Genomic DNA, 26606 nt, shown 5'->3' with positions numbered 1-26606 from the left:
ACGCGCAGAACACATATTTTGAAATTACGAACCACACACATGACGGGCTACATACATGTTTTGACGAACTTCGCATCGTGCACCCATGAAAACAGAAGTCACCGGCCGCCACTGAGCTGCACGTACTTTGTGTGTGTAGGTCGCGTATGCATGTACAGGAGAAAGTGGTATATATCCCATGAGATGCATTGCATTTTGTCACAATGTGCATGCATTGAATGTCTGTGTACATGTATGAGTCAAACTATGCTTTGCAAGGCTGTGGTTCGACCATGTGCGTACATTCGTGTACACGTAAAAAGCAAACTATCCTCTGGGCTTAAGATATTTTTTATTTTGTTGTATTTTTTCTTTTCAACACTTATAAAAAGGAGTTGTTTACCAAAAAAGTCTCTTTCTCGATTGAAATGAAATGGAAGTAAGGCTATCAGTCCCTAACATTAAAAAGAAATTAAATCAGTGAAGCAATGTGCTCATTTCATCATACTTTGGGTCTAGGTGGATAAATGAAAAGAGAGAAGCATCCAATTAGTCATCCCATCTCATCCCTTTCTCTTCCGTTACATCCCTTTAATGTGTGATAAGTGATCATCACTTGCACATGGGAGTGTCAACAACTCCTAATGGAGGAGCTTTTCAATCTTATTCTGATTATGGTACTGCCATTTGAGTAATTGATTCTTGCATCTTGACTTCAGGCTGTTTGTGCTACAAATACGCCTTATACCATAAAGTACCATCTAGTTTGAGTATTTAAAAATCCCACGTGCCAACGGATCCTTATTGCAAACACTGTTGGCATGCCCGTGGATGTGTTATTGGCAGCCAGTTTTGCAATCAGTTGATGTGGAAAAACATGATGTATGTTTAAACAATATTTGTCATACTCGCTGATCTCATGCTGTGTCTGTTCTCCATCTTTCTTTTAGGCAGGCATGGGCCTTGGTCTCTGTCATTGGAGGAGGAAATGGTTCTTGCACTGAGGACGTAAGAGAACACGAGAACCATGACACAGGTGGCAAGGCGCTGGCACGCCGAGACTTCATTACCACAGATGGTGTTCGTTTCACAGTCACTGCGTATAGCGAGTGGCGAAATGGTATGTTTCCATATTGCATAAATTAAATATTGTAATAACAAATAGCAACTGTTAAAGGTACACTCCACATTTTTTAAAAATATGCTCATTTTCTAGCTCCCTTAGAGTTAAACATTTGATTTGTACCGTTTTGAAATCCATTCAGCTGATCTCTGGGTCTGGCGGTACCACTTTTAGCATAGCTTAGCATAATCCATTGAATATGATTGGACCATTTAGCATTGCGCTCAAAAATAGCCAAAGAGTTTCGATATAGTCCCCTTGGTAACTTTCAATAGCAGAGGGCTATTTTCGGGTGGTGCGTGGTGTCGTTGCGCCTCCTGCAGCCATGTTGCGGCGGCAGGGTCTTCGATTATTACGCCAGAATGAGAGTATAGTTCCCAGCCATATTGGCCCATAAAATCGCAACTTTTAATTTTCCGTCTGTCTTAGTACACAATGCAACCACAGAAATGTCAAGCCCCAAATAGGAAAACTATTGAAACTCTTTGATTATTTTTTAACGCAACGGTCCAATCAGACTCAATGGACCATGCCAAGCCACGCCAAAAGTGCTACCCCCAGACTCGGAAATCGGCTAAATGGATTCCAAAACTGTAAAAATAAAATGTTTAACTATAGGGGAGCTGAAAAATGAGCATATTTTCAAAATAAGTGGCGTGTCCCATTAATAATTTTAATTGATGATATTAATATTTACTTAGTAAGGCTTTTTCAAAAATTGAAATCAAACTTTGATGCATAATTAGGGTCACAAATGAAAAAATAATGACTAATGAATAGTAGTCTGACATTAGCTGGACAAACTGTTGCTATTGCTAATTTGCCATTGGTTGAGCTAGTGTTGCTGTATCAGAATATTCATGACTCGGACACATTGGAAGTCATGCGAGTAGTACATTTGGTGTAAAGCATTGGTCTTTCATTTACTGTAAAGGTTACCCTACATCGGGCTTCCTAGTGGACGCAACAGATAAAGTGGTTTTGAATCTGCAAGATGACGTCAGCAGCTGGAAACCGGGTGATCGGATTGTGATTGCCAGCACGGATTATTCAATGCATCAGGCTGAGGAATTTACTCTCCTCCCCTGTCCTTACTGTAACAGGAAACAGGTCCGAATACAAGGTGAGGTCATATGTGTATCCGTGTATAATGCAAAAAACCTTGAGCGGTTTTCTGATTTTCCTTGGTAGCAGCTTACAGCGTATCTCACGTGACCTTTTCTGTTTTGAGGATTTTATACAGCCTGACAGCAACAGAAACTAGCTCAAAGTCTTATGTCACAAATGTCAGAAATCATAACTTCATCTGTAATTTAATTTGTGCTGGTTGAGGGCTGCTTTGGTTTAGGTTAAGGTTCTAAGAAAATACCTCAAACAGTTATGCATGGTACAGGGTTCAGTTAATTTGGGACAGGAAAAGGGAGAGCACTGTTTACTAAAATCCCATAAACATTGTCATGTCATTTTTTAGCAAATTCCTTCAGTCAGTGGCAACATGAAAATTAATTCCTATGTGAGGTCCTCCACTCCACCCATGCAGATAAACTTTAGCCGTTTCACTAATTGCTTTCCAGAGCTCCAGTGTCCCAGTTGGTATGTTACATATGGTCATTATTTTCCTCACACATGTAGCCCAGGCTTGGGAGATTTGGAAATGTCTTCAGTCTGTGGCCTTTATCAAAAGGATATAGTTTAAATGTCACCTTGTGCATTGTGCCCTGTTGGCAAAGCTGTTGCAAGCCCTTTTCCTTTTGAAAGGACAGTGTGTGAACTCTGGGTGTGTAAAGGCCATTTCAAACGGATGAACAGATTTATTTCCTTCCTGACTTACTCCCCCAAAATAAGTTTTATATTGTCTACCTTTAACAGTTTATTTAACAATCTTAAAGTATTTTACTTTGCGCGTGTGTCCAATATCCCCCTGCAAAAACTGTTTATTTGCAGCAATGTTTTCCAGATGTTTCCCACAGATGTTTACAATAACAATGCGTTTTTGTAAGGGGGGGAACTCTAAATGATCATAATTTTCATAGATTATAGTCTGTGCAGTTTAAAGTGCGAGTTTAACGTGGATGCGCATTTGTGTATGGAAATTTTTAGGAAAGCCACAGTTCACCCACATCGGAGAGATACTGGACGGTGTGGACATGCGTGCAGAGGTGGCATTGCTCTCAAGAAATATTCTTATTCACGGAGAAATGGAAAAGTCCTGCTATGGAAAAAACTGGTGCCAATACTTCAGCCACGACACATTTGGGGGACACATCAAGGTCTGTTTTAGTGTGTGTGTGTGTGTGCTTGTTTTTTAACAGTAACCCCTTTTGTGTTTTCATATGAGAATTCACAGATTTATTGACAAACAGCTGCTCTATATTGGCTTCTGCTAGTAAAAGTAATTGAAACCAATGACTAATAGAATTGACCAATAGAATTTGAAACCACACCAAATATTTAGTTTTTTCTTGAATAAAGGTAGAGCAGACCTTTAGGGGCTTTTTACACCTGGTCACTTTAATCGGAAAAAGACCAGGTGTAAATGCCCTCCAAAATGTTTTCGAGACGGATTTAAATCCGATAGCTCAAACCACTTCAGGAGGTGGTCTGGGATGCATTTCAGACGAAACTGGACAAGTGTAAATACATCTGGTTGACGAAACCATATATGTCAGCGCATAACTCCTCTCAAATGTAAGCACGCTAGCCGGAAAAGAGGTAAACAAACAAAGACGACACGCGATGTCAGCGGGTAAAAAAGCTTCTTATAACCAATAAAAGAGTCCAATGAAAAACTTGAATGACATTAAACAAAGAAATAAAACTTTGAGAGAGAGTTTGTGAATGCTTTTCCCAGTCATGGACATGTACATTAAATCATCGCACCGTCACTCTCCTGCTGCTCTGTACTGCGTGCTCCAATACATGCTGAGCAAGGATATGCGCGTCCCCTGCCCAAAATACAGTAAAACATACAGTAAGTGCTGCCTTTTGTTGCATAAACGTCATCTTAAGTTTTTTAAGGCGGTGTAATAAATAGTGTATTTGCATTTTGCGCGGGAGTGGAAGATCAGATTTATATCCATTTTGCCAAGACGCATTTATGTGACCAAATGGAACAGTTTTAACACATCATATAGCTATATACGATCAGAGAAAACACATGAAGTGACCAAGTGTAAAAAGGCCCTTGGTCAACTAAAACGTGACAATTTTTATGTTTGGCACAGTTTAAAGCCCAACAGTAATTGTTTCTCGTGGGAAAGTAAGCTATTTTTACCACTCATAGGGGGAAGTCAGTGATTTTATTGCTGTCCGAATCCAGAATTATAGTGTTGGTCACAGGCTTCGCGTTGATTTTGCATCAGTGAAGCATCTTTTTTGCGTGCATTTCAGAATTGAAATTATAAGAAGTGTAGACGGTTTCGGCAGTAACAACATAAACAAGCGTCTGTCGTGGTCCGCACGTAACTTCCGGTAAACTCTAAGAATAAATAACAACAAAGTTCTTTAAACGTAGTTTATTTATATAACAAGCAAAAAAACAACACATAGATTACCTATGAAACCAAAACATTTGTTATTTTCGACGAGGCATTTGTTCAAGAAATCAGTTTAGCAGCTAGTCAGACCATTTAAAAAAAATTAAACCAGAAGTAAAGTTCGGATCCAGACGTGTATCGCATCAGCGCACGTGCGTACGATGAAACCGTCTATATGGGAACAAAGTTTCATCATCGCTCCTCTACAGTGAGTGGGAGCTGATATAAGTAGCCTAAAGAGAAGAAAATAATGAAAACGTTTAAATGTCTATTATCATAGTGACAACAAGTGCTAAACAAAATTTTTAAATGTATTCAATTAAACACATTCCATATATATACATACATACCATGTACTCGGGTCTTATCAATGATTGTGATTATCCACATGAGCTTGCAAACTTGCATATCCACCACGAATTTACAGTATCTTTATCCGAACGCATGGCATGCAAATTTATTTTTACAGACATCCTCATGAGAAACAGTTACTTGAAAACAATCCTAAAATTGTTTTGTCAGCAATTTTTGTGGTCTAATGCACTTTTAAAATGTTATGTTCAGATTTTAGGTAACTTCTCTTCAGTGCACCTGTCTCATGTTGAGTTAAAGCACATGGGTCAGCAGCGGGAGAAGGGCAGATACCCCGTGAACTTTCATAGGTGTGGAGACGTGGACCAGCGTGGGGGCTACAATAACCCCACCTATGTGGACTCCCTCTCTATACATCACTCATTCTCTCGATGTGTTGCTATACATGCCACCAACGGCCTGCTGGTTAGAGAGAAATATACATATCTAAAACATAAACACTTAATTTGTTTATATTTATGCATACTTTTATTCCAATTTTATTCCAATTAATAATTACTTTGTGAAATTGTCTTAAATATTTTATTTCAGGTTAGGGATACAATTGGCTACGATACACTGGGACATTGTTTTTTCCTGGAGGATGGAATTGAACAAAGGAATGTATTTTTCCATAACCTTGGCTTGTTGACCAGGCCAGGAACCATTCTGCCTACCGACCGTAACGATAGCATGTGTGCCGAAATTACTGAGAGAGTACACAAAGGTTACATCCCGTCTCCTGCAACGGAGTGCAAGTAAGATAACAAACACTTTGCGGAAACACGAATATTTGTAGTAATTTTGTAACTGAAATGGAGAGGAATATTTGCTGCATGGTGCATACGTGAGTGTTTTATCTGAAACTCCCCTGATGTACCGAGTGTTAGATCGACTCTGTGTTGCTGACCTTGAGAAAGTGACCTGCTTTATTGTTTGGCCAAAAAACAGGAGGATAACCGAGCTTTCATTTCCCGAGACTCAGCGATAATCTTTTTCTCTTATCCAGTAATGCCTGGCTCACACTACAGGATTTTTAAAATCCTGGCAGATTTTGAAATCTGGTTGCAGCACACACATAAAGAGAATCTTGTCAGATATTCTTCTCTGAAATCTTAAACATGCTCACACTACAGGAATTTAACATCCTAGTGCATCACACACTACAGGATATTATTAAGATTATCTTGCCAGAGCAAGCACTTCACTTCACCTCAGGAGAAGAGTATATAAAGGAATGAAGATAGACACATTTATTTTGATTTCTTTTTAAATATTTACAAAGTAGCAGCTTTCCTTTTGAAACCTAGGTGATTTCTCCTCTTCAGCTCTTGTTTATGAGGCAACGATCATGATATGTTTTAAGGATGTGTTATGCAGTTTGAATGCATACTGTAGATGTGTGCACAATCTAGCACCAACTCAAGTCTAATCCTTATGCAAGATTTATTTAAATTTAAATACATCTATTTAAAAAAATATTTTTAATATAATTGGCTAGCCTATATATCATTATTTTTTGCACATTTAAGAGTTATTATAAGTGATCTAGGCTATTTCTATTAATGCTCTGTTTTCCTGTTCCTTCCTAACAGGAATATTATTGTAGGCTAAGCGTTAAATGGCTGATACTCGGTTAAACTTTATTTTGTACTGTTGTTTGCATTATTTAATCCCACTGTATATATACTACTCTGCGGTGATATTGTTTTGTTGCTATATACTATGTGGATTCTATTTTTGTTGTTTATTCTTCTGAGGCTGCTGGTCTTTGAGAGCTTATAAACAAATTTTATTATAGTTTTATATTGACAGTAAAGTTTCTATTCTATTCTATTTTATCTTGCAGTGTAGTGTCTAGTGTTTAATTCAGTATTTAAATTACCAATGGTTTTGGACAAATATGTCATTTAATGTGAAACGTTGTCGATATGAGGCGCATCAGATTCTCAAGTGTGCGGTATTTCAGCAATCAGCGCTGCACTTGGGTGAGGTTCAAGCGGATCATTTATATTTCGAACTAATGGCGTGATAACGTAATGTTTGTTAGTACATATCCTACATGCCAGTGAACACTGACAACGCATGCATGATGACCTTAAATTACTTTTATGGTTATATGGTCATACAGATAAAAACTTTGTGCGTCTGTAAAGTAATATTTAAAACATGATGCGCTTTCTGCCGGCTGCCCCATCGGGTTCTGTGCGTTTGTGAAGCGCGTCACAAAAAAAAGAACTGAAAATCGTCATATCATTTTAAATTCATTTTGTTAATAAGCTAATTATTTAAGTGCAACTTATTTCGTGTATGCCTATTTTATTGAATTTCCTCTATACACATAATAGCTGCAGGTGCGTGATGTGCATCATCATGTTCTGTTGTTTTTAGGATATTTTAGATAATGTTTATGACAACGTGAATCAAGCAAGGAATTAATTTCTATATTTTAAATAGTCTGTCTGCCCCAACGAGCTGCAGTTGTGGCGGAATGAGTCCGGCTGCGCTGTCTACCCGTACAGCAGCTTGATTCGCGGTCCCGAAAGCTGTCAATCATCTCCGTCTCTCAATGATTATTGTGAACGTATGACGTAATTATGCGGATTTAAAATCCTAAATATCAGACATGTTTGATAAGATCGGGGCGGCCCCGATTTGCTTGAGAGCATATCGGAAGGGGTAAATTTAGATTTTTAAACGTCTCACATTACAGGATAATCTGGGCCGAACTTCGGAGCCGATCAAGGTCCATTGCCCGATTTTCCCTCGGATTCTCGGGAGGGGAAAATCGGGGTAAATTCGGCCCGATTATCCTGTGGTGTGAGCCAGGCATTACACACCCTCTGTGTCTCAGAGGGATTATAAAAAGACGAGGTTTTGGATACTTTTGGAGTGTTTGTTAGGGTGTGTTCATACTTGTAGTTTGGTTCTTTTGGCCTGGACCAAAAAAGAAATTTTTTTATTAAGCCGTGGTTCGCTTAGCGTTCATACTAGCATTTTATCAGTGAACCTAAATATAACGAACCTTAAAGCGCAAGGATAACGTCACCACCCGATTGGTCAGCTTTGATGATGCGTTATGAGACCGAACTCCAATTATCCACAACAATGCTGCATGCTGGAGTACACATGCTTATTTAATGTCTTTATTTGGAGGTATTATTAAAGGGATACTTCACCGATTTAGCATTCAGCTTTGTATCTGTAGAAACCCGGCAGTATTACTGAATGACCATGTTTCCCTCCATCATTTCCCCCTGAGAGGAGAGATATCTGCATTTTGGTTCTGCAAAAAAGTCCTCCGATGATGTAATATGACGATTTTTGCATCATCGGAGGACTTTTTTGCAGAACCAAAATGCAGATATCTCTCCTCTCAGGGGGAAATGATGGAGGGAAACATGGTCATTCAGTAATACTGCCGGGTTTCTACAGATACAAAGCTGAATGCTAAATCAGTGAAGTATCCCTTTAACAGCTCAGAGAGTCTATGAAGGTATTTTACTATCACTAAACAATTTAAAAACTTAAGCATCTTGTGAGTTTTTTCCAGTATATGCTCAATTGACGAAATGTTAAAGGGATAGTTTACCCAAAAATGAAAATAATGTCATTAATGACTCACCCTCATGTCATTCCAAACTCTTAAGACCTTTTTTATATTATATTTTATTTTATATTATATTTAGTCTGAGAGCTTGTTTGACCCTTCATTGAAAATCTACGTACGGTACACCATGTCCAGAAAGGTAATACAAACATCATCAATAAAGTCCATGTGACATCAGTGGCTCAGTTAGAATGTGTTGAAGCATTCATTCAGCATTGTGTTCTCTTCCACGTCTGTTGTAAAGCATATGCACAAGACTAAAGTCACGTGACGCGGATGACGTGTTATCCGTAATTTTTGCTTTTTTTGTCCCATTTTACTCAAATGAACCACACCAACCGAGCAATCGCACCAGAGTTCGTTTTAATCAAACCAAACATGTCAAGTATAAACATGCCCTTAGTGCACATTTGTGTATTTGTTTATTTCTGGGGACAAATGTGTATGGGATAATAAGTTTTACTTAAAACATATTATAAAGTGATATTTTTACATTTTAATTTTATTTAACTGACCATAAGTGACCACTTCTGAATCATTCACAAAGTTTGACATCCATAAAGTGTCAAATGCTTTTGGTTTAATATTGTGTCTGTCTATTGTTCAATTTTTTTGAAATCTTGAAAAGTTAAGCTTTTGCAAAAAAATGTTGTTATATAAAGCAAACACATCGATATATTTGTAAACATGGGGTTTATATGCCACAAATTGTCAATGTATTTTAATTCACATGTTTATTCATGTGTCCTAGGGCGGTGTCTACATTTTGGATCGCACACCCCAATAATCATCTGATCAGTAACTCGGCTGCTGGCTCACAGGTACACACAAACATTATGACTAAAAGAGCAGTGAGCATGTCTGTTAACAAGTCTACACAGTATTTATCAAAGTGATAAATACTGATGTTCTCATATTTGAATTTGTAATCTTTGAATTGTTGTTCTCAGACTGAAGATATAGACGATGAGAACATCAGGGCATTTATGCAATCGCTGAAAGCATCTTCTCATTTCAATCTTTTATTAAAGATTTATGTACCAATATATATCAGATCTAGTCAAATTTAATTGGTCTTACTTGGATTAGTTTGCTTGAGGTTTTGTAAACAAAGGGATGTATTATGCAGACTTTCTTATTAAGTTGTGCTTCTCGCATGACAGGTTAAGAGACTCAATCTGTCTACGCTTCAGAAGATGACATGTCCTGCAGTTCAGAGCTGTCAGGAATAAATATTTAAGCAATATTAAATTTGTATTTGCACAAAGCAAATACTGATGGTGCTGATGTTCATTACAAACAACTTATGGGCACATTTTCTAGTACAGACAAGCAGAGTGATACAAACAATGAAACCTATATTAATGTCATCACACAATGCCCAACTTAACTACATAATCAATTCATTCTCTTTCTCTCTTTATTTTATTGCTTTTTTTCAGGATGCAGGAATCTGGTATATTTTTCATAATTCCTCTACTGGTGATTCTCATGGGCTGGTACCAGATACGAAAGCTGAGCTCACGCCTCTGGGTGCCTTCTTTAACAACCGCGTTCACTCCAACTTTAAGGTAACCGAATGCCTCACTTTTGGCTCAGAACCAGTATTTGCAAATAGTCTGGCAACCAGCAGCACTAACCCTCAAATAATAACGAAGCCTTCAGGAAACTTACATTTTATGGTTGGTAAACACATTCTTGGCTGCCGATTGCGTTAAGTAACCAGTTATGGATTGCATCTGTAGGCTATTGGCTGCTCAGAGTGTGTGCAAAACAGACACAACACTGTAATGTGCGATAAACTTTTTCTTTTTCATGTCTTTGTCCTAACCAGCCACAATGGCGATACACAATGAATGACAATGCATTCTGCTAAGAATCGGTTTTGTATTTCGACATTGCAGCTGACAGCTCTTCCCACAAGTTATGCGCACTATGAATATTAATGACCACAATGAAAGCAAAGATATTGGATATGAGCATTTCTATTACTATGAATGGGGACAATGCAATGCTCAATATGGCTGCTCTGGCAACACAAGTCCCGCCTTCCAGTTAAAAGAACCAATCATAAATCAATAAAGATTGACGATTCTCTAAGGGAGGGCTCCTATACAGAGTCACGTTAGATGCTTGCCAACCTGTGCGTGTGCGCAGTAGTTGAAACAGCCATGAAAAAATTTGGTTTAACAGCAATTTTAGCTTTAAAAAATAAAAGTTATGGTACATGTCAGGTTTAATTGTTGGACAGAAATATTTTGTTTAAGAGTGATTTTAGCACTCGAGTGGGTAAAGACAGATATCTCTATAATCAAATAGATAAGACTTTAATCTTGCATGATTGACACAACTGTCCGGATGCATTGCAAACATTGCCGCCTAGTGTCGCAACTTCCCTGAAGAGACTTTGATGAAAGTGACAATGGAAAATCAGGGTTTCTCGTAGAAAATTTGTTAAGGTGGTAGGGTTGGGCGGGTGGATATGACCGGGGTGTGCCAATCAAAGGGGCGGGGCGTACACGTCATGATGAAAATGAAAATATTTTTATTTAAAAAACTCAAATAAAACTTAATTTTGAAGAAACTATGACAGAAAATGCACACATACTAGATTATAAATGAATCAAATGTTTATAACAGATACCTCTAACGGGAATAGCTGCGTGATGAAGTGGAACTAAAGGGTTAATAAACACAAACTGAAGCAGATTTGTAGAACGTCTGGCGAACGATGATAAATAACGCGAAGATTGTAAAAACGGATTATTTCCCACTATTAATTACAATGTCTTAAAGGAGTGTAACTACTGTAGCATGTAAATAATGCACATAAATAAAGTGAGCAAGAGCGCTCAACAATTATATCGAATCAACAGGTACGTGAAACCTAGCTAGCAGGTAACAACAAAAATCACCAGCTAACATACTTAAAATTTGCAAGAACTATAGACTAATACAATAACAGGCTTAAATAAACCCAAAACATAAGTCCACTTACAGTTCTCACGGACACGTTTTATCAACTGGCTATCCTCCAGACAGTTGACGGACCACGTCTTTCTGTTATTTGGCCGTGTGGCACGCGTGCCCGCTCGTGGTGTGAAGCTTCGAGATGCACTTGACAGCCTTTTTTGGGCGACCTAGTTAAGGCGGTTGGATCTCCCAGCTTAGGCGGGCCGCCCGAACTGCAAAGTGCTGCGGGAAACCCTGAAAATAAATGATAAACGTTCACATTTTTTAAATATAATCAACTGTATTTTGCAACAAACATTTTGTATCAGTCACTTGTATACTATGTACGTTAAATTGTTGGTAAGTTATTCATATGATTATGTACATACACATTTCTAAGGTGAGTGCAGGACAGCAGAGCGCTTACAGAGAGAGCTCCGCCTAAACGGTGTTCTTATTGGCTGTGAATTTTGAATGCTTTTGTCCCGTCTCCTGTGGACAGACAAATTGCTGGAATCTTCTGGTTAGGGCATGCATACTTTGCATGCATGACTTGTTTTCACAATAATTAGGTGATATTTATCACACATAGTCAACGCTGATGCAGTTTCTTCCTTTAGAAATTTTCAGCCTCTGGCTCATAGCGCTGCAGTTCATAAATCATTTCGGATTTGTAAGATTGTATTAATATGGCTTCAGGAAAGTGTTTTGCTTTACAAGGCATCCTCACTGTTTTCCAAAATGCCCCATTGTTTAAATCGTCCAAACACAACTTGAACTTGTCACGCACACTTCCCTATACAATACTTCTCTGTTAGCTGCATGTTTGTGTCGGTTAGCTGAGCTGTGTGCTCAGTGTCGAGATGTATAGATTATTTCAAAAGATGTAAACAACACTGGTCCAGAAACACTTCCTGTTTCAGTTTGTGACACTTTTTTTTTATTTCACATATATCATTATCTTTAAGATGTTTGTTTAACTTTTTGATTCAGTTCTATATGTTCTGTTGGTTGTATTTTATCCCAACTTTTATCTAGTGTTAAACAACTGAAACAGGAAGTGCTTCTGGACCAGTGTTGTTAACATCTTTTGAAATGGTCTATAGGAAAACTCTCTGGTTTGTCAGGCTTTACTTACACCGCTTGCAGATTCTGTATTGTTCACATGCTACCTGATATTAATATTGACTTATCTTTTGTTCCTTCTCAGGCTGGCCTCTTCATCGACAGAAAAGTCAAAAGCACCAACGCCACCGCAGCGGACCCCCGTGAATACCTCTGTTTGGACAACAGCGCCAGGTAAGAAAACATGGTGGAGATCTGTCAGTAAGCCTGTCAGGGGTTTGCTATTTGCATGTTCTTGTGCATGTGCTCCTTTCATTTGGCTTATACAGAAGACACATATGGCCATATGCTCAAAGAGTTTGGATCTAGTCTTTCAGACTACATACACCCCCCTGTGTGAAGGGTGAATTTCACAAAAACATGACCATGTGACATTTAACTCTATAAAATAAACCAAAAAAAGCCATTTTGTACAGTTCCTCTTAACACAAATTTGTAAAAACCTTAATTCTTGTAGATTTTTTGCATATATATTATAATGTATTATACGTGTTTTACTCATAGTTACGTCAATAGGAAGGGATTGCTTAGTTGTCATATAAAGAATGTCACAATGCAATATCTAAAAAAAACTGGATAAAGCTACATTTCCTTGAAAGGGGTTATATTATGATTTAATGTAAAATAAGTTTTGGTGTCCCTAAAGTGCATATGTCAAGTTTTAGCTCATAATACCCCACAGATAATTTATGATAGCATGTTACAAATAAAATTGCCACTTTTTAGGTGTGAGCAAAAAGCGCAATTTTGGGGTGTGTCCTTTAAAATGCAAATGAGCTGATGAAATGCAAACACTGATCACAATGATGGTGGTTTGTTGCAATTGTTCAATAGTTCAAATTTTTCCCCTCTCTATTTCTCTCCGCACTAAGTGGCAGTGCCGTGGTTGGATAGTGCAGATAAAGGGGCGGTGTTTTTGTAATCGGCCTTGCTAAATACCTCACAAAACAGGCAAAATCTGAACGACCTAATTTTCACATGCTTGTAAAGAATGGTTTACCCAAAATAAGTTACTGGGTTGTTCTTTTTCACATTTTCTAGGTTGATAGAAGCACTGGGGACCCAATTATAGTACTTAAACATGGAGAAAGTCTGATTTTCACGCTATGACCGCTTTAAAGTCGCCCTGTAGTCTATAATTTTATAATTTGAAACTCATATTTGAGCATTATAATAGCATATGTAGTTTTTTCATGTGACAGTAATTTATTCATACTTTAAAACAGCTTGAATGTAACTCTACACACTTCTCATTTACCTCATTTTGTGTGTGCAGATCTTTGCTAATTTAACCTCATTTACACAGCACTTTGGTCCCAGAAAATACCTGTAAAATTGGCAAACATACTTCTGTGTGAACACAAACATGTCCCGTAAATGTTTTGAGATCGCTCCTGGAAAGAGGACCTATTAACATTGCCGTAAGATACCCGGAAAGCCCTCAGTGTGAACAAGACGCAGAAACAATGCCATAAGGGGCTTGTAGCAGTGAGGACGCGCGTGTCATGGCAACATTAAGGTTATGGTTCAGCTTTTTAAAATGAGGGGTTTATATGCAGATTAACATTCACGACGAGAAATGTCTGCAATCTGGACTGAAGCAGATATCAGGGAGCCCGTCAATATCCGCACTGAAGCGGAGATCATTCACTAGCATGACAGAACGGCACGCCACGTTCTCCTTTATAGTCTTATAAACAAAAATGCATGCGAGTGGTTTCTGGAGAGAGAAAAAATGGATAGCAAGCAAACTTTAGACGCTGCGGAGAAAAAATTACCAAGTGCAGGACTTTAAATACGCCACGTGTCTTTCCGGGATATTTATGGTATCTGTGTTAACGCACACACAAATTCCGGCAAATCATTGGCAGTGTGAATCATAGATATAAAGGCTAGATGGCTCGTCCGCGCTGCTGGCCAATTGAGTGCAACGTCCGCATTTTGGCGGCCATCTTAGGACAGGGCGCTCGCTCACTCGTAGCATTGAGTTTTAATGATGCAGGTACTTTTAAATGACCATAACTTGCTTAATTTTTTACCGATTTTCAAACGGTTTGGTTTGTTATAAACGTCAAAGATGTACCTATGACACTGCATACCTATACTAAAAATAAAAAATAAATTCATGAAACATGTTAAAGCATCCAGAATTATAGCCACGTTAATAACGTTTGTAAAAACCCAAACCGTTTGAAAATCGGTAGAAAATTGAGCAAGTTATGGTCATTTAAAAGTACCTGCACCATTAAACTCAATGCTACGAGTGAGCGAGCGCCCTGTCCTAAGATGGCCGCCAGGTGATGCCGTTAGGGACTCCGCCTTGAGCCATCTAGCCTTTATACATATCTATGGTATGAATTAACCAAAAATCAAACGATCCCGAACAAATCCCATAAGTATATCCTGTGTATTTTCCGTAATGTCTGTGTGAAAAGGGCTTCAGTCTTTGCTTACTGATCCACTAGTTCAATTGCGTTGTTGTGATTGGTTACATGTTTGTGATTTAGAAAACAGAGGTAATTTTAAAGCCAGGCTTTGAGACAGTCTTTGGAAACCTCCAATTTTATGAGGATAATAATCAGCAACGATGTTAAATGTTGAATGTGGTTTGTCTTAAAGCTTATTACAAACACCACAAAATGTATAAACAACAATAAAAATGATTTTTACCACATGAGGAGATTAAGCACCATAAAATATTTCTTCTTTTGGAGGTGACACTTGACCATGTTTTATTAAGTGTAAGGAGGACATGAGCATGATTTCACAATTTATTCTGTTCTGATTTACGCAAGACCATGATATAAAGCTTTTTCGAGGCGACTTTAAAAGGCAACAACTTGTGTTCCTCAAAATTGTAAAAATGTAGTTTCTCATTGTTTTCATTGTTTCTCAGGTTCAGGCCTCACGAGAACGCTGATCCAAGCAAGCCACGAGTGGCTGCTGTCATTGACACTCTCATCTCCTTTAAGAACAATGATCTTGGGGCCTGGATTCGAGGAGGTGACATCATCATACGAAACTCAGGGTAGGAAACCCTGTTAATCTAAAATTTCTTTCCATCATAACATAACTGAAATACAGTGATGTTCTAATTTATTGTTTTGATTTTCTGATAGATTCGCAGACAATGGTGTAGGACTCTCATTTGCAAGGTACAAATCTGCATGTTTCTGGTGCTTGTGTACCTTCCTGCAGTCATAATAATGAAAGAAAACATCTGCCAAAACTGTCACAATCGGAGGCAAATGTGTGCAAGCATGAGAACGTGCTGGCATTACTATGTTACATAAGATTTCTTAAAGCAAACTTTAAAGCAAAAGTTAATTTGTACTTCCCTCACTGCAGTGATGGCAGCTACCCTAAAGATGAGGGCTCCAGTCAGGAGGTCTCCCAGTCTCTGTTTGTCGGTGAAAGCAGAAATCGCGGCACCAACGGAGGGCAAAATAAATACTGGGGCGTCGGCGGAGTAGACGGGAAGATGAGGACTCTGCCAAGAAACAAGTATGTGAAAGAGGGAGATTAATGTCAAGGGTTATCAAGTGGTTTCCGGACAGGATTTAGATTAATCCAAGAATAGGCCTTGGTTATATTAGGATACTTAAAGGAATACGCCCACATTTTGGGAAATGTTTGGATACTTCACCGTATCCCCCAGAGTTAGAAAAGTCCATACATACCTTTTTCATCTTTGTGCGTGCCGTAACTGTCTAACGCACCCACTGCTAGCTTAGCTTAGCACAAAGACCGAAAGTAAATGGCTCCAGCTAGCATACTGCTCCCTATAAGTCACAAAATAACGCCAACATTTTCCTATTTGTATATTTTGATTTGTATAGTCACATCGTGTACAAATAACAAGGTCATATGAGACGCAGCCATCTTTTAACAGCATACATACTGGGAACTATATTCTCAGAAGGCAAAGCACTGCTACATGGGCGGACAACATATACATAGGATAATGTTCGCATTATTTTGTCACTTATTGCGAGCAGTATGCTAGCTGGAGCCATTCACTTCCAGTCTTTGTGCTAAGCTTGGCTAGCGGGGAGTGCGTCAGACAGAGTTACGGCACGCACAGGGATGAAAAAGGTATGTATCAGGGCTTGACATTAACTTTTTGAGCAACTTGTCCTTCGGACAAGTAAAGTTGTGTTTCACTTGTCCATGCACAAAAGTCACTTGTCCGGGTAAAGATTTATAATATAATGTATTTTTTTTGTTTTGCTAATCAGTGGCGGAGCAAGGGATTTTCAGTGGTGGCCAGGCAGGGGCCAGCAGTTACTCTGGTGGCACATAAAATCTCTATCATCCATCCTTAAAATACTTTTAAGTATTATAGGTGTGTTAATAAGAATAATTTATAACATACAATTGCTACAATACTTGAATTTTAATTAAAATGAATTGAGATTAAGATAAAATTTATAGTCATAATTCAACCTCATGTTTTTTTTAAACTATTTAATCAAATAAAACTTTTGAAATTTACTTTGAAACCAGGATTTATATCTCCCATTGCTGAAAATACTATATAGACCAGAAAATCATGTGAATTTAGGCCACTGAAATGTATTTTACTAAGATTCATTTGGCTGCTTCTTGTTACTCTTTCTGAAGAATGATGCTATATCTGCTGCCTTTCTCTTCATTTTCCCCACATTTCAATGATTGTAGAAAAGAGTCACCTTTAATAAATGGACTAATCCGATCACCCCTGTTAAGTGCGAAATGGACTGTTCCAAAACTTATCGCTAGAGAGTCTGCGCAGTGTCGGAGAATAGAGCAGGTGAATGATAACGGGAAAGGAGATTGGCTGAATAGTGTAAATAGTTATAGTTTAAATAAGCAGGATTGATTCAAATCAAAGGACGTTTTGTGGACTGTGCGTGCATTATACTAACCACACATCTATGCACATTTAATAAAGTCAACGATTTGAATACTTTGAGTGAGACATACTTGTTCTAACTGGACAAACTGTAGCCTTCAAACAAACCCGGACTAGCAATTAAAGCAAAATAATAGAAGATTTTTCAATGATTGTCTGACATAAAAACACTAAAGCAAAACATTACCATGTTTTAAAACTTATTAGAATAAATGTATCTAGATTATCTGTTATAAATATATAAAATCAATCTTAAACCTAGCATTTACGCTGTAATGTTCGTGTGGGATTTTTAATGTACAGTGACGAACTCTGTCAGATTCAAATCGCTGTCGCGCAGCACGCACACATGTTCGGCGATCAGGTTTAATGCGCGCACAGCTTGTTTAGTAACAATAACAGTACATGTAAACGTGTGTGTCGGCGTGCCGCGCTCTCTGTTGAATATTCCGCTCGGTGTTTGCGCTGCGCATTCTGCTCTGTCGTTAACGGCACATAACGTGAAGTAACATTGATTGAAATTTAACTTGTCCAGTCAGACAACTAATTTTCTCTTACACTTGTCCTAAAAAAACTCCACTTGTCCCGGACAAGCGGACAAGCCTTAATGTTGAGCCCTGATGAATGGACTTATCTAACTGGGGGATATGGTAAATAAGCTAAATTCCCAAAATGTGGGCGTGTTCCTTTAACTCTTTCCCCGCCATTGACGAGTAATCTCGTCAATCTGCAATAACGCTATTATCCACCAGGTGGCGCTCTTCCGCAACTGGAAACCCGGAAGTATTGCCCTAGGGCAAACAGCTGTATGTCCGTGTATGTTTTAAAGATCGCTCTACATCTGATCTCTATCAAAAGTCTTTCACAAAAATGGAATTATCTCAGCTTTTTGCTCAAAATTTGGTGTTTTTGATGAAACCTACACATATTTGAGAGGTGATAAAAACAGAACACATGAAGGTAGGATGAAACTGATTTTTTTGTTTGAAAGCAGAGGGTCTGTTCTTTTATTTCATACATTGTATGTTTATATATTTAAAAAGGAGCATTTTCTGGAAGGCATTAAACTTTTGTGAAAATCATGAAAAATGCTGGCGGTGAAAGAGTTAAGTAGTTTTTAAAAACAAACCTTAGAAAAAACATTACTGGTGTGCATCTTAAGACAAAACAATGACACTGATATATTTTAAGATATGTAAGCGCAAGATGTTTTTAAATTAAGGCAGACATGCAGTTTAGTCTAGGACTAGGATAAGCCCTGTCCTGGAAACCGCCCCAATGCTTCCTACTTCATAGATGTGTAAGAGGTTATATAAACCAGATAAGAGTTTGTAAAATGTATCTAATGCTTTCCGCTTGATAAAAGTCTTTGATTTGATTCCCAGGGAGTGCACATACTCATACAATGTTTACAAAAACATTAAATGTTAAAATTGATGTGATGCTCTGTTCTTTGCAGGACATTTCCGATCCGTGGATTTCAGATAAACGATGGTCCAGTGAGGATCTTTAACTGCACATTTCAGGCTTTTAGCACCACAACAGAACGATTGACCACTGCAGTGGGGTTCAGCCTGAAAAACATTTGGCAGCTGACACCCAGAAATAACCTGTCCTCTCTCTCCTTCCAGCCCGGTGTAAGTACACACATATACACACACACACATGCATATACACACACAAGTTTTCGTTTTTTTTGGGGGGGGGTGACCTTCTATAGCTGTAATGTCTTTTATGCTATACAAAGTATATATTTTATCCCGTTCTCAAAGCCCAACCCCTAAACCTCACCCTTACCTAAAACTTGCTAGTTTAGATTTTCAAAAACATCATTCTGTATGATTTACAAGCTTGTTCCCTCATGAGGACATTATTAAAATATTTGTGGGGACATTAAGAGGCACACACACACACACAAACACACATTTATGACCTGAAAACAGTTGGGGTGCCTTTCTGTTATAATGTGATTACTAATTAAATATTGCACACACAGATATTTCTTGGTTTAAATTGTTTACTACAAAATTACTTCCGCTTGTATAATTTAACTTAAGCTTTCATAATTTAATTTCCTGCTATAATTTGTTAAATTACCCATAATTACAGGCTCTGGTCCACTGGGGCATGTACTGGTCATAATTGTCTTGCCCAAGGTGATAGAGGCCTTTTCCCTAGAAGCTCTTTAACCATGAGGTTAACCCCTCCCCCCCCAGACACTGTCTAGTCTGTAATGCTAAGTATTTGTTAAGTGTTACTAATAGTCATAATAGTAGTCTAATAGTTTTGGCTCACACATCTGGTTGTTGTCTTCTGATTGGTCACCATCTGCTTAAGCTGCGGGGACCTCGGTAATGTTAAATACGGCCCTGATCTGGCAGCTGGCATTTAGGATGTGTAAGAGAAAAAGGTCTTTGGATTTGAGTCTGCCTTACTTGTTCTGTCTGAATGACACTACATTTATTTTAGTTGTTGTGTCTGTTAAAGGCGAGGTGCACAGGTTGGGAGGAGTATCAAAACACACGTGTAGCCAATCAGCAGTAAAGGGTGTGACTACTAACCGGCATCATTGCCTGGGTTTTGTATGTGTGGGGCGGGTCTATCAAAAGAAGGTCCGGATTCTATTGGGGTAGGGGTGTGTTTGTTTAGGTGATTTCAAATGTCAACATTGGCTTTCAGAGATCATGCACCCTGCCTTTAAAGTGTTTGTCCTGCAGTGGGTTTCCCATGGTTTCAGAAAACCTAAAAATATCTCCGGGGTGAAAATTGTGGGGTCCTGACCTGGAAAATCCTTGAAAATGATTAAAATAATGAAAAAGCATTAACCTAAAAATAGATTTTATAGACTGTAAAATGAGATATCTGTATAAATCCTCAATGATCCTCTTTTACTTAATCAGGTGACTCTGAGAGCATTTTTCGGGCGACCAGGCGAGTGGTTTGAGCAGAACGATCTGGATGGTGATAAAAATTCCATCTTTCATGACCTGGATGGTTCGATCAGCAATTACACAGACACGTATGTGGCAAGAGCTGACAATTTCCTCATCCGCCATCCTCAATGCGTGGATGTTCCCCGCTGGAATGGGGTTGTGTGCAGTGGCAAGTACTCTCAGGTAAAGAAATGCCTCTCATTATGCTTGTATATCATCTTTAAGGGACACTTCACTTTTTTTTGAAAATATGCTCATTTTTTAGCTCCCCTAAAGATAAACATTTGATTTTTACCATTTTGGAATCCATTCAGCTGATCTCCGGATCTGGCGCTACCACTTTTAGCTTAGCTTAGCAAAATTCATTGAATCTAATTAGACCATTAGCGCAATGATATTACGCACTGCCCGAAAATAGTCCCCTTAGTAACTTTCAATTGCAGGGGACTATTTTCGGGCATTGGATAATATCATTGCGCCTCCTGCAGACATGTTGCAGTAGCAACGTCCTTTATTATTACGCCAGAATGAGAGTCTAGTCCTAGCCATATCGGCCTAGAAAATCACAACTTTACATTTTCTGTCAGTCTTAGTACACGATGTAACTACAGAAGAGTCAAGTTTGAAAAATATTAAAAATATTGAAACTTTTTGGTCATTTTTTAGCGAGATGTTAATAGTCTAATCAGCTTTAATAGATTGTGCTAAGCCATGCCAAAAGTGGTAGCGCCAGACCCGGAAATCAGCTAAATGGACTCCAAAATGGCAAAAATCAAATGTTCAACTCCAGGGGAGCTGGAAAATTAGTATATTTTCAAAAAAAGTGGAGTTTCCCTTTAACTATTTTGTCTGCTAAACAGTAAGTTACCTTTGCTGCATACAGGTGTACATACAGACGCAGGGTGCGTCTAACCTCAGCCTGACCATCAGAAGAGACGAGTACCCTGATAAGCCCATGGTGCTGAGAGGTATAAGAAGCCAGACATCACCGTCCCAACAATACCAACCTGTTCTGATGACAAGCAAGAGCTACACGGTTCACTGGAATGGACCTGCCCCCAGAGAGACGGTCCTGTCACTTATTAATTTTGACAAGTAAGATCTTCCTTTTGAGATTCTTCAAGAATCAGCTGAGATGACGATGTTCACATCCAAGTACTCACAAGGGACCCAGGTTTAAATGTGAAACACAGTCGCTTTGCACGCTGTCGATCTTACATGCGCTTACTGTGAGTTCACACCAGACGCTTTGAGGCGACAAATTTGCATCTACCGCGCATAGTTGGACGATTGAACATTTTGAGTATTCTCTCTTCATTCTTGTTCGTGAAATTCTAGTTATCGGAAATTCGCGTCATGGGAGGGGCTTCTGCGACTCCGCTCGCTTTCTGTAATCACGTCACTACTAGAGCGATTGGTTAACGCTCTAGTAGTGACGTGATTACAGAAAGCGAGTGGAGTCGCAGAAGCCCCTCCCATGACGCGAATTTCCGATAACTAGAATTGGTTAACGCGGTGCGTTTTTCAGCCAAAGTTAAAAATTTTCAACTTTCCCGCTGCAACGCTCAATTCACGCCATTTGCGCGAATGATGTGGAACCGCGTCTACTGCGCCGTGCTAAACGCCTTATTCGCGCCGCGAGACCTCCAGACGTACGTCAACGCGTCTTTACATTGACTTAACATTGAAATCACTTGCGCTTGACGCCTCTGAACGCAGCATTAGAAATAGACATAGCATTTAGTGGATTTTGCCAACAAACCGGAATTTCTGAAAGATCAAAGGTATTTGATGAACATATAATACATGCTGAGAGTATTCGGTTAATATCATTATCTGATTTGCCACGGAGGTGGCGTTTAGCTTTTGCATCTGAACTCCTCAATTGTTTTACATAATCATAAGATTTTGCATGTATTGTTTTATGTAAGATCAATCAGTCCAGGATGTTTATTTGACTGTGCTGCTTTTGTAGGGGTGACTGGACTCTCCTTGGCCTGTGTTACCCTGATGAAACAAACTTCCAGATCACATCAGATATCTACAACAAGCAAAACAATGGCTTCGAGAGCATAGAGGACTACGGCCCTGTACAATCTATGTCGGATCTAGAGAATCAACAGAACAAGAGAAAGTACTTTTTCGACAAATCTGTCGGGTATGAATGTTTGATATATTGACAAACTTGATCAGCATTTTTATTTTTTTGTTTTTTTGCATTTCATTTTAAAGCCACTAGTGAAGAAAAAATGTCACGTTTAGCATTGACATTATTTTTTCAAATAACCGTGTTGTTTTATTAATTGATTTCCTCTTTCTATTTAAAACAGTTAAATTTTAGCCAATTTAATGCGAAGATATTAATCCTGTTGTCAATTAATGATTTTCTCCAGTTTGTTATGGCTGTACGCTCAAGCACGGAACAGACGTGACGGCTACAGCTACTGCTCCACCGCGGGCTGCGAGAGAGTGAAGATCATAGCTCACATACATGCCTCCAAAAAAACACAAACCTGCAACTGCACCGCCAGTGCCTACCCCAAATACAGCAAAACTGCCAGCACCATAGTGCCTATGCCAAAGCCAAACACAGAGGCTTGCAAAACCTGTGGGGCTTCACAGGTGAGCAAGACCCAAGCGCCATATGAACAAACAGGATAAATTGTGCATCTCTATAGGGGTTGAGTAGGAACAGACTTTTACCTTCATGTCCATCTGCTCTTCTGAACTTGCGTTTTCCGGGTGATTGAAACAGAAAGTCCAACCAACTCTTTGTCTTTATTTTCCTCCTTGTAGTTGGTCTTCTCCAGTGAACCGTGGAACAGCTACCTCCAAACTCAGATCAAATCCCTCAGCGTAAAAGAAGAACAGAGTAATGACACTCAGGCTTACATTACTGTAAGTGTGACTAATCAAACTATTTTGTTTCATAGAGAAAATTAATGTTCACTCAAAAATGACAAACCCATTTTTCGTAAACACAAAATATGAACTTTATAAAATTTATACTTAACTTTTACATACTATGACAGTATAATAAATACATTTCCCTACAGGTACATGTTTTTATAGATCTTTCACAGATTATTTTTGTGAACAACAAAGCACACTTTTAACTCATTCCCTGCCATACATTTTTTTAAAAGGTGCCTGCCAGTGTTGTGATTTTCACAAAAGTTTCACAAAATCCCTTTCAGGAAAATTTTATTTTATAAATACAGCACTCTGCAAAAGTCTTAGGCCACCATGCCACAATTAGATTTGTCGTTTTTGCAATTGTATAGTGATCATGTATAATTGTTTCTCCGTCTCTTTAATAGTATACATCCAGAAAATACAGGAAATGTGTATATAGTATTAAAACTGTGTTAAAATGTAAACTGATGTGTCAAGTTTTTAGGGTAAACTCCACTTCCACTTGAGCAATAGCAGGAAACTGCAGGATCTCTTAAACCTAAATAACATTAAATCATTATTTGTAATTTTAAAGAAATTTTTACTTCATTTTGCTCAAAAACGCTCAAGATGTGTTTATGCATCGTCTGTGTTTAGTGTGACCTCTCTTAGCACTAAAGAAGACATTTAGTCCTGAATTTTTACATATTTCCTGTATTTTCTGTTTGTATGTTAATAAAATAGATTGAAAAATAAATATGGATGGACATTAAAACTTCTAAAATAATAAGTCTGATGGTGGTGGCCTAAAATTTTGCACAGTATTGTATATAAACATACAAATATATAAAATGAAAGAACAGACGCTCTGCTTTTAAACAAACAAAAAGGAAAAATGTTTCATTTTTATAACCTCTTAAATATTGGTAAGTTTCTTAAAAAATACCAAATTTAGAGCAAAAAGCTGAAATAATTGCATTTTTGTTAAGAAATTTTGTTAGAGATCAAATTCAGAACGATTATCAAAACATACACGAGTTTAAAATGTGTAAAATTAGTTTTTGCTTCATTTGGTTTTTTTAATGGGTAAGAGCGTCATCTAGTGGATATTAGCAGATAATAGCAGAATAACCGAAAAACGTAAAAAGAGTTCATCTGAATTTTGGGTGAACTGTTGCTTTAAGGCTGTGAATAATGTCTTTCATCTTGTTTATTTTCTTCGAGGGTGCATGAAGACATTTAAGTTGTTTTTGACCTTTACAACTGTTTTCTTTTTTCTGCCTCATAGGTGAATGCAGAGAGGTTTGACCTCAATCAGCCAGGGTTTCTCCTGGTTACAGTGGACGCATGCTCGGGACGAGTCACAAGGAGCTCATTGTTTACCAAGATGGACTTTAGGATGGAACAGTATTTGAAAACTGGAATTATGAAGAGGTAAGGGGTTTAGGATGGGATGGGATTTCTGAAGACTAGGAGAAGTTGGCGCTGCAGTTGTATTAACTTGTTGGACTGCAGAAAAGCTGAAATATTTGTGACCCAGGACCACTAAACTAGTCATAAGGGTATATTTTTGGAAAATTAAATCTATCATCTAAAAGTTGGAGAAATAAGCTTTCCATTTATGTATTTGTTAGAATAGGACAATATTGGCCCAAAGTATACAACTATTTGAAAATCTGGAATCTGAGGGTGCAAAAAATATATATATTGAGAAAATTGCTTTTGAAGTGGTCAAAATTACAGTAAGTCCACAGAATCACGTATTACTAATGATAAATATTTTAAAAAAATATATTTTTATGTTAGAAAAATTACAAAATGTCTTAATGGAATGGAACATGATCTTTACTTAATATCCTGATGATCGATAATTTTGACCCATACAATGTATTGTTGGCTATTGCTACAGATATATTTGCGGACTGGTTTTGTAGTCCAGGGTCCCATTTATAGTTAGTTTCTGTCACTCCAACTATACCTATTCTATCTACTTGTGTTTAGGTCAATCGTTCTTCTCGCGACAAGAGGTCGGCCTGCTGACATTACTGGTGTTGCACAATATCTGGTTTCTCTGGGATCTGTTAAAGTGCCAGATCTTCAGAAGAAAGGTAACCTCTCGTTCTGTCTTTTTGAAGTCCTAATTGAGGTTTGTCTGCTCATCTCTCTAACTTTCTCTTTCCAGAGGCCATTGCTGTTTTTGGGTTCCTCAGCCATGGAAGTCCATCACCACAGCCATGGACTGCCGTGTTGGCATGCCAGGGTGCCGAGGTGCTGGGCTTACGGGAAAAGTTCATTCCCTTGTCCCTGGACGAATACTCGTGTCCAACGCAAAAAGACCCTCTTAAGCGGTCGGATGTTGAACTCTTAAGAAAATCTCTTAGCCAGCAGTGAGCCTCTACCAGCTGTGAACAAGCAACACAACCAACGAATGAATGTGAACTCGTGAACTTAATTTATTTTGGCAACGAAAAGGGTTACTGGAGTTTTTTATTAAGGGATTGAATGTATGTGCGTATGTTTGTTTTTGTCACATGGTTGTATTGTCATAAATGTTACAGCACAAAGTCATGCACTTTTTATTTCAAGGGAATGTGGTAAAATTACATCAGAAATGATGCAGTTTAGTACCACAAGTACCAGAATACACCACAATACTGACCCCCCCAACCATCTGTTAGCATAAAACCTTTACATTAGTGAAGCGTTGCTTTTGATTTATCATATGAGACAGATTTTCTTTATCTGTTTTATTTATTTCTCTTATGCTGAAATTTTGTGTCATTCTTGGAGGGTTTTACTGCTGTTCGCACACGCACACATTTGACAGTACAGTATATGCTTTCACAGATAGTCTCAGTATTTATGTTTCTACATGAAGCAGTGAATTTAAGTCAATGATTTATTTCAAACACAATAAGCAGGTCTGTGTGTTTAACACATTACCACCAGTATTTAACCATTTAGCCACTTAAAACTGTAACAGGAATTTACACCAAAGATTGGTTTGACAGATATCATGATAACTTTGTTGTGCTGTCACTTAGCTTGAGTGATGTAACCGCCAATATAAAATGTAATATTTTTAAATTAATGTGTAAAATGAGAGCCTTAATTGTCTGGACATTTGAGTGAAAATAGTTAGGCTACCTGTTAACCACTGTGAAAAAATGTTTGTTTGGCATTTAACATTTTTTCCCAAGTATATTAG

General features: G+C 38.2%; 1 protein-coding gene across 3 annotated transcripts in view; it reads left to right on the top strand.

The window, feature by feature from the left end:
- The window catches only part of cemip2 (cell migration inducing hyaluronidase 2), a 41174-nt gene extending 14574 nt beyond the window's left edge, over positions 1 to 26600 (top strand). For all 3 annotated transcript variants that reach the window (XM_073861073.1, XM_073861072.1, XM_055199089.2), the window contains exons 5-24: positions 930 to 1099; positions 2037 to 2225; positions 3203 to 3372; positions 5203 to 5415; positions 5542 to 5747; positions 9351 to 9420; positions 10042 to 10170; positions 12762 to 12850; positions 15573 to 15704; positions 15796 to 15831; positions 16025 to 16180; positions 19030 to 19207; positions 20471 to 20686; positions 21387 to 21598; positions 22479 to 22661; positions 22897 to 23125; positions 23300 to 23401; positions 24687 to 24832; positions 25400 to 25506; positions 25581 to 26600. In XM_073861073.1, the coding sequence (XP_073717174.1) occupies positions 930 to 1099; positions 2037 to 2225; positions 3203 to 3372; positions 5203 to 5415; positions 5542 to 5747; positions 9351 to 9420; positions 10042 to 10170; positions 12762 to 12850; positions 15573 to 15704; positions 15796 to 15831; positions 16025 to 16180; positions 19030 to 19207; positions 20471 to 20686; positions 21387 to 21598; positions 22479 to 22661; positions 22897 to 23125; positions 23300 to 23401; positions 24687 to 24832; positions 25400 to 25506; positions 25581 to 25789 (3142 nt within the window). In that variant the 3' untranslated portion in view covers positions 25790 to 26600. The remainder of the gene's footprint in view (positions 1 to 929; positions 1100 to 2036; positions 2226 to 3202; positions 3373 to 5202; positions 5416 to 5541; positions 5748 to 9350; positions 9421 to 10041; positions 10171 to 12761; positions 12851 to 15572; positions 15705 to 15795; positions 15832 to 16024; positions 16181 to 19029; positions 19208 to 20470; positions 20687 to 21386; positions 21599 to 22478; positions 22662 to 22896; positions 23126 to 23299; positions 23402 to 24686; positions 24833 to 25399; positions 25507 to 25580) is intronic.
- The last annotated feature ends 6 nt before the right edge of the window (positions 26601 to 26606 follow it).

Source organism: Misgurnus anguillicaudatus, chromosome 22, assembly GCF_027580225.2.
Source record: "Misgurnus anguillicaudatus chromosome 22, ASM2758022v2, whole genome shotgun sequence".
Lineage (NCBI taxonomy): Eukaryota > Metazoa > Chordata > Actinopteri > Cypriniformes > Cobitidae > Misgurnus > Misgurnus anguillicaudatus.
This window is presented reverse-complemented; position numbering and strand designations above follow the sequence as displayed.